This window comes from Lotus japonicus, chromosome 1, assembly GCF_012489685.1.
Source record: "Lotus japonicus ecotype B-129 chromosome 1, LjGifu_v1.2".
In the NCBI taxonomy this organism is placed as follows: Eukaryota; Viridiplantae; Streptophyta; class Magnoliopsida; order Fabales; family Fabaceae; genus Lotus; species Lotus japonicus.
In genome coordinates this window covers 128,616,043-128,624,307 of record NC_080041.1, presented here as the reverse complement: position 1 = coordinate 128,624,307, position 8,265 = coordinate 128,616,043, and the positions used below count along the sequence as shown (strand labels likewise).

General features: G+C 35.1%; 2 protein-coding genes across 2 annotated transcripts; one reads left to right on the top strand and one right to left on the bottom strand.

Moving 5' to 3' along the window:
• Nucleotides 1-1,561: 1,561 nt before the first annotated feature.
• On the top strand, nt 1,562-3,632 carry LOC130730616 (uncharacterized). Its single transcript, XM_057582670.1, has 3 exons — nt 1,562-1,919; nt 2,405-2,546; nt 3,218-3,632. The coding sequence occupies exons 1-3, from the start codon at nt 1,621-1,623 to the stop codon at nt 3,299-3,301; spliced, it is 525 nt and encodes a 174-aa protein (XP_057438653.1). The 5' UTR covers nt 1,562-1,620; the 3' UTR covers nt 3,302-3,632.
• Nucleotides 3,633-4,680: 1,048 nt separating this feature from the next.
• LOC130730615 (uncharacterized) lies at nt 4,681-6,482 on the bottom strand. Its single transcript, XM_057582669.1, has one exon. The coding sequence runs from the start codon at nt 5,889-5,891 to the stop codon at nt 4,998-5,000; it is 894 nt and encodes a 297-aa protein (XP_057438652.1). The 5' UTR covers nt 5,892-6,482; the 3' UTR covers nt 4,681-4,997.
• Nucleotides 6,483-8,265: the final 1,783 nt, after the last annotated feature.

Below are 8,265 nucleotides of genomic sequence, written 5' to 3'. Positions count from 1 at the left end.
ATTGATCGCAATTGTTGTTGTGAAGCATTTGAGTTTTCTTCAATCTCGTATCTCGTTCGTCATTATCGGAGAGCTTATGGCATATTTACGGTTTCAAATACTCATCTGTGCAAGGTACGTCACATACTCAGTCGCCATTGATAAAATCATGTTCAAATACTGATCATGGTCGTCATTGTTATTGTAGGATGACTTTTACAGTAGCGGTGAACCATTTACGGTCTTTTGTGCATGAGTCTAACTTGTCTTGCAGGGTAGGTGAGATTCATGATATCCATAGGTTGGATATTGACATGTGGTCATTTTTTTTCCTAATGTTTGGATTTGGTGAAGATCTAAGGTATGATATGAAGTTTATGTTATGGTGGAGAACGAATGAAGATGCAATTTAGAGCAAGTTTAGAGAGTTGTTGAGTGATAATGATGTTATGATGCTGGATATATATGCCATGTATAACAAGGTTGAAGTTTCTATATTTCTTGAACATGAAGTTGATGAAATGTCAAATGCTTCAAGTTACTTGCTTTTACCAACCCTAGTCGAATGTGAAGGTGTGAGTATAAACTGACTAAGAGGGGTGCGACTAAGGGGAAACGAACAAGTGAAGAGGCTAGTGATGGGGGCGAAAAGAAAAGGGTTTGGGGCAGGGAACAAATGAAGAGGTTGTTGCTATGAGGTAAAAAAGAAAGAGGTTGAGGGACAAGGTGCAAATGAATGTGGTGGGGCTGATGCTAGAGGTAAAATTGAAGAGGGTTGATGTTGGGAGTAAAAAGAAAGAGATTGTTGGTACAAGAAGAAATGTGTCGTGGGAGGAAAAAGGAAGGAGACATGTAGAGGAAATGTTACTATTGGGCAAGGGGACAAAGTTAGAAGGTTCTCAAGGTTGATGGCTATTGTGAAGCCTTCTAAGCACAACTGGTCAAGTTATGTACATAAGTGATGGTGTGCCTACTGTTAATGCTCACTTTGGTAATAGTGAAAATGAGAGTGACTTTGGGGTTGATGATAGTTTCATATTCCAGCCTAAATGAACAAATCAACATGAGTAGAGACATAAGGGCGTGGTTGTGAAGAGGGTTCGGGTGGCGGGGCAAAGATTGTTGAGGTAGAACATGTCATGGAGGAAAAATTGGAGTTCGGATTTTGGTGTTTATGGTGAAATCCGCTAAGGTTGGGGGAAAATAGTATGAATGTTGGGAAAAAAAATCTAATTCAATAGACTAAATAGGGTTCTTGGTCCATCTAAATTTCATAAAATTTGATTTTTAGTCTCAATGACACGTCGCTCATTACGTCATCTCTCACTCTCACGCCATCTTTCACATGAGATGACATGTGATGAGGCGTGCCACATAAGCCGTCATTGGACACATGAGCATTTCGCCTAAGCTAAGATTGAGACGATGACTAAAATCAACTAATTCAACAGTGTAGAAACTAAAATGCAACTTTGCTACGCACGAGAAACTAAATTCTAGCGCACTAAAGATAACACCCTTAATTAATTTATCACAATTTTAACAATTAATTTTGCAATGAATAATTATTCCTGGCATTTAATTTTATTTTGCAGCATCATTGAAGCTTTTCTTTCAGATAAACAAAAAGAACTGCTTAAAATGACGACAGTGTCACTGTTGGCGTCGCCATTTCTTCTCCTCCATCGACCTCGTACTCTAACAACTCATCAAACCCATTTCTCCAATCCCACGTTGTTGTCTTCTTCTTCTTCTTCTTCTTCTTCCTTCAATTCCTCCGTAAAACCCCACAACAAAACCATAGTCTTTGGTTTCAACAACCCCACCGACTCAGAAGACCCTTTGTTCTTCGAAGAAAAAAATGTGGTCGAAGATATGGAGGGTTACCTCAATCAACTCTCCCTCGAGTATGACTCTGTCTGGGACACTAAACCTTCTTGGTCAGTTTTTCCCCATTTTTCAAGTTTCATTGATTTCACTCCTATCCTATCTCATGTGTTTGTTTGTGACCCCAATATGCAAAAAAATCATTTTTTTCAATTAAATATAAAAAACTAAACCATGAATTTTGTAATTCTGGGCTTAATGTGACTAAAATTATTGTACTTTTAATGTATGTTTTGTGTAGGATTTGTACGCTCTTTGTTGTATATGCTCAAGTGCATGTTTGAGAACTGCGGTGAAGCTAAAATCATGGTAGATAGAAATAACTTCCTAAGCTTTTGCTTATGTCCATCATGATTTTGGCTTAAACGAGTTTCCTAACACGTGGTTGTTATTATAATGACAGATGAATGAAGTACCTGTTCATGCTATTAGGCTATTTATTGAACCATTCAACTGTACTAATTCCTTGTTTGGAAGTTGTTTTGTTTATGCTTGCCTTAGTTTATTTGTTCATCATTTCTCATATTTTCTTGTATAGGTGTCAGCCATGGACAATTACACTGACAGGGGTATTAATTATTGGCATTAGCTGGTTAGTTTTGCAATCAGTGATTGTCACTTCATTCATATCACTACTAATAGGAGCATGGTGGTACATCTTCTTGTATTCTTACCCTAAGGTTTGATATCATCTACACTATCTATTTTACTTAAATTTTTCTTGTTCTTTCTAAGCATGTTCTGCTTTATGGCACATAATAGTTATCTCATCATACAAGTTCTGCTCTACCTTGAAAAGAAGTTATGTTTTAGTGATTTTTTTTTGGGATAGGAATATCAGTTAGTTTGTATGTTATTGAGGTTATTAATATCCAATAGGTATTTAAGGTTACCCTGAAGCTCTTTGGGGATGCACATGCAATGATAAAAATTTCATGATTTCCCCCACACTTATACATGCCAGGTTTAGCCACAATGAAGCAATTTTGGTTTGTATAGATTTGTTCAGGTCAATGTCATATATTTATATTGATCTCATTCGCGTCTTTCTCTAAATTAGGAAGAATGGGATGCAAGATATTCCCACAAATCACCCATGTTCTACGTACATTGTGTTTGGTTCTGCGCCTCTGCGGTTTAAAGTTCCATAATCACTTATGAGGAGAAGCCTCTAAGTGTAGCTTGTGGACTTACCGTACTTTGGACTGTTTGCCACTTTAATAATGATATTTCGAATCTGGGAGTAGGTTCTGCTGCAATTACATTCAGTTGAAACTGGGCAGAAAATAGAAAAATAAACAAGATAACTGATCTTAAAGTTAAACATATAATATTTATTGTTCATTGTCAGGGATACTCAGAGATGATTGCTGAGCGCAGAAAAAGAGTTACAAATGGTTTTGAAGACACATTTGGCCAAAGCAAGCAGCAGTGATTCGAATCATTCCTACTCCTATGTTCTGCTAGTCTTTTCACCTCCCTTGTTTTCTCTTCTCTGCTTCTGCAGTTCTGCTTGTATTTTCATATTCAATTGCAGAATAGTAGCTGTTAAGGCCTTCTCTCACATTACTGTAAATTGGCTTGGAGATCAGAGGTTAAAGTACAAGTCTTGACAATTAACACCCTGGGAGTATAAATATTTGACCTTGTCCTCACATTCTTGGGCACACTTGTGCTAACCTATGATTTGGTTAGATTAGTTTTTGAGAATTGTTCATAGAATCTATGAAAATTAACATTTCTCTGCAAGACCTATGTTGCACTTACTTATCTGTCAAGTATAGCATACTCATAGCTTTGTGCACCAACATTGGTCCAGAATTAGCAGAGGTTTAAAAAGAAGGGCTTGGAGATGCTACATTGAATAGAAGTTAAAAGCGAAAGGAAAGGGAAGCTAAATTTTCAGTTTAGCATTAAAAAGAAAAAGGCAAAAAGCAGTCAAACAATTTATTGCAGAGTCAAGAATTAAGTTTGTTTAGTTTGAACTTTGAAGCCATCAATAGGGTGGAAGACAAACTCATTTAGAAGCACTTTCATTCTTCCCTGGACTGCAGTACTAAGGAAAAATATTTGAAAACAGATATAGTTGACAACTACTCTTACCACTGAGTCTCATCCAAAGATGGTTTGTAGGGAAAAAATGCAATTATGATATGAAATTCATATTATCTCTTTCTTAATAAATCAATTACAGAATTCATGAAAAAATAGAGTTGACTTTTCTTCCCAAGGGTATAACTTGATCATTTAATAGCTCTTTCAAGATATCTACCCTAAATATTTAGTGTATTTCGATAACAATTAAGTGTGACATAAACGATTTTATCACAAATTAAAAGAACAGTTTTGTTAACTTTGTCTTGAAGTAAGGGTCAACATTCATTTGGTGCTATGGTATCCGAATATTGCCTTAATCATCCGAGTTAGGAGGTAAGAAAATCTCTTTTATGCATTCACTTTTTCCTTTGAATGAATAGAAAGAGGTTCTCCAAATGGCTGAGAAAAGAGTTGATGAAAACTTGAATTTCTTTAGTATTGTCGAAGTGGAACTTTCAGCAGGAGTTCAGTCTTGTCCAATATCATCATGCTATTATTTTTTCAGTGATTATTGAAAACAAACATTAGAAGCTTGTACTTATAGTTAAACTGTCAAACATCTGAAATTCCATGAAGCTGCTATGCAATGTTTGTTCTTTTCTCTATGAAACAAAAGCTTGTTTTCAACAATGATAACACTTAGAAAGCTTGTGTTGCACACACCTTTCAGATATTTGTAAACCATATATCTAATAACCATTTTCTGCAAGAAACAGATTCTGAAATTTAGTAACTGCTAAAAGAGATTACAGAAGTGCTAATAGAAGGGAAATGATGTTGGGGAAGAAGGATGTACGATGCAAACTGGATCAGAACAACGGCAGGTTGCAAGCTGAGTCGTGAATTTGATTCACTATTTTTCCAACTAAAGAGCTGGTATATACAAGGAAAAAGAGAACAAGAAATAATATAGAAGGGCAGGGATGGATTTAGCAGTTTCATGTAATCTAAATATCTGATCACATGATTGTTGAAAACTGTGGCTGGAAATAACACATTAGTACTCAAGAATAAGATTAAAACTCTTCCACTGACTATTCATTTTTCCAAGCATACAAAATGAGAGAGAATCCAAGACCTTGCAACTGGGAATCCCTGAACTCATGAGAATAAGCCCATTTCAGAACAGAAGGATCAGAAGCAGATTGGCCCTTCTCAGTTGAAATGCAGGTTTGGAACATGAAAACTGCATTTCCTATAGTATTTCCAAAGAGCCAATTATGAATATCCCAAAACACTTCCACTGGAATTCCATCCACCAAAATGGTGTGATTCCCCCTGAACTTCCAATTGAGTTGCTTCACCTGCATCACTGTCCTGCTATCAATTCGAATCACAAGACAAGGATCATTAAGAGTGTCACACTCAATTCTCACATCATGCACTTGACCCTTGTCACAAAATTGAGCCTTTGCACTGTAAAATTTCTTACCAAAAATGTGTTCTCTCTTTGCAAGAAAAATAGCATGATCAAAGTGAGCATTAACCCTGTGATGCTCAATCTTCTTGCATGCCTCCTTTTTCAGATCACCTAGGAGTAACACCATCTCTTTGTTGAACAAAACTGCTACATAAAATCCCTCCAATGGTTCTGGCCCAGAACCAAATTTAGCAGAACTCAAATCCCAAAGTATATCAATTTTACCATATTCAACTCCCAAATTCTTAGACCCTTTTCTTCTTTGGAACAACCATGGCTTTATGTCAACCTTGCAGAGGCAATGATTTCCCAACTCATCTATTCCCACACTTAACCCTTGACCCATCAGATATTTGGTCCAAGAGACTGTGATCAAGCATGAACGACCTTGTAATTTACACTGATAGATACAAGTAACCACATTTTGAGCTCCTCTTGTGGTACTTGAAGAAGATGAATCCACAACCTGAACACCATTTTCTCCAAAACAAGATGGAAACTCCTTCATGACAGACAGCAGCAGCAGCAGATTTTCTGAAGTTTTTTCTAGAATCTTTGATCTTTATCTATTTATCTGCTGAAAGAAGGTGACTTGAATGATCATATAAATAGAAAGGACTTATTATACACATCAGCTAATTCCAGTTGAACACCACAAAGAACCATTTGTTTCTTGTTAAGGAGAGACAGAAAAAGAGTGAAATTTACTCAAAGTGTCAATTTTATGGATTGATGAGGCTACTAAGTAAAAACCAAAATGTCTGATTTGAAAATTGCAGGGAATTTACATAAAGGGAAGATTATTGGAAAAGAGAAGTTGCTTTTAGCACATGGGGTACCAAGAAAAGTGAAGCAATGGATAAAGCCTAGAGTAGAGAGGATGGGAATGAGCATGAAGCATGGCAAGTGGGTATGTATGTATTAGCTGCTGAGGCTGGTATTTGTTTTATACAGAGTCATCTTGCTGTCCCTATCTTTCTTTTTAATTTTTTAGGCGTTTTGATGGATTTAAATTCATTTAGAAAATTGTAGATGTTACTTCTAACCGATGACATTTTTTAGGTTCGAACTTGTGTCTTCATCATTTTTAACAGATGACATTGTCGAGGTTCAAACTTGTGACATTATCCTTACAGGTTTCCTATTTCTCTTTTAAAATTAAAAAAATGATGCAAGCCAATTTTTGAAAATTATAATTATGTCCCTGCTGTGATAGGTAAACTGTTGAAAATAATTGCAATAAAATGATTAAAAGCAATAGAAATAAACGTGATATTTAAGAATAATCCTTCGTGCATGCACGATTACACGTCACTTCTTGTCTGTATCAACTGGTATAATATTATTTATGAAAAAATAAGACATTTTATATATTTAAGTCATAAAATAAGGTATGCAGATTCGAAATGCTATTTATATATCGGTGTGTGTATTGCATTTTTCAATATTTAATCACTACTGCACTCCTTTTATTAGAGAGAAATGTAAATTATTAAACTATTTGGTTAAAGTATATCAGCAGGTTTTTGTTATATGAATAAATTTTAGATATTTAGAATAAGTCTATTCAAGAGAACAAATTTGACTTTTTCGTGGATCATATTTTGCAATTAAAGATATAAGCAAAAATACTTCAACAACTTTTTTTAAGTCGTCAGCTACTATTTTGATCAGGGTTATCCAACCATCCAGCTGTGACCTTTCCCATAAGTAAAGGGCACAATTGTGTCTAAGACAATCAAAGTTGAGTTTGGTAATAGTTATAACTATCTATTTGATTAGAAACAAGTTTCATAGGCTAAATATTTTAACACACTCTTGAGCTTGGCAAATTGTGAAATTGCAGGACCAACAAAGTGTTAATTAGTGGCTGGTATACGAGCTAGATTTTTATAATTAAGTCCAAAATTTAAAAAAGTCATTTAGTTTATTAGAAGTGTTTGATACAATTTCTCAAAGGAGTTTATTTTGTCAAAAGACAAAAAAAATATGTCAACCTCATGTTGTTTACCATCATGATCAATAATAAATCCCATGATATAATGGATCATATATTGCTCTAACCAATCCAAGGATTAGGTGCCCCACCAAGGCACAATTAAATCATGGACAGGCTAACTGCTCTGGACTTTAAGGCACTGTTTGACTAGCCAAGCTTTTTTCTCTTCCCTGTAAGTATAAGTTGGAGGAGAAAGGGCCACACTAACATATGCTGCCACAGTGATTTCTCAGTTGTTCTTTTCTGTTTGACAGTTTTCGTAGCTCATATCTTGGTTTTACAAGCTACTTATTTGTTTACTTTTTGTGGATTCATTTTTTTTTTATTTAATAGCTGATCAAAGATACTATTGTTAAATTCAAATGACAAGTTTTTTTCTCTCATCATTTTGGAAATCGTATACAGCCAAAACTCTTGCATAGTAGATAGAATGCATGGCATGTGTTATCTTATCTCCTCAATTTTGCCTCTTTTTTTTGGTTTCAATCATAAATGGATAACCACCAAATTGGAATGACTCAGTGGCATGAGAACTACACAGTCAATATAGAGGATTTAAATGGTCATGGCGTGTGTGCACACTTGATGTGTCACAGTGTCACACTACTCCATGAATCACATCCAAATTCTCTCTTATTACATAACAAATTGTATTTATTATAAATATTCAGAGATGTTATAATTAGACTTAAGTTTCACATTAAAAATATGAGACTCTAATATGACTTTTATTAGGCCTGGAGCTGTCCAACCATAACTGTTAGTAGCTTTTATGCTATGGTTATCTATCCCAAAATTATTGTCAATTAGTATTATGTAGAATGATGATGTAAGCATTGCAGTGTTTGCTCATGATTAATCATAAAATTACTAATGTACAACT

What these genes read in the sequence shown, in the direction of transcription:
- LOC130730616 (XM_057582670.1), top strand. Translation starts at nt 1,621, where the DNA reads ATGACGACAGTGTCACTGTTGGCGTCGCCATTTCTTCTCCTCCATCGA. An exon ending in TGGGACACTAAACCTTCTTG is followed by an intron (nt 1,920 to 2,404) that starts GTCAGTTTTTCC and finishes TTTCTTGTATAG; the next exon opens with GTGTCAGCCATGGACAATTA. An exon ending in TCTTGTATTCTTACCCTAAG is followed by an intron (nt 2,547 to 3,217) that starts GTTTGATATCAT and finishes GTTCATTGTCAG; the next exon opens with GGATACTCAGAGATGATTGC.
- LOC130730615 (XM_057582669.1), bottom strand. Translation starts at nt 5,891, where the DNA reads ATGAAGGAGTTTCCATCTTGTTTTGGAGAAAATGGTGTTCAGGTTGTG.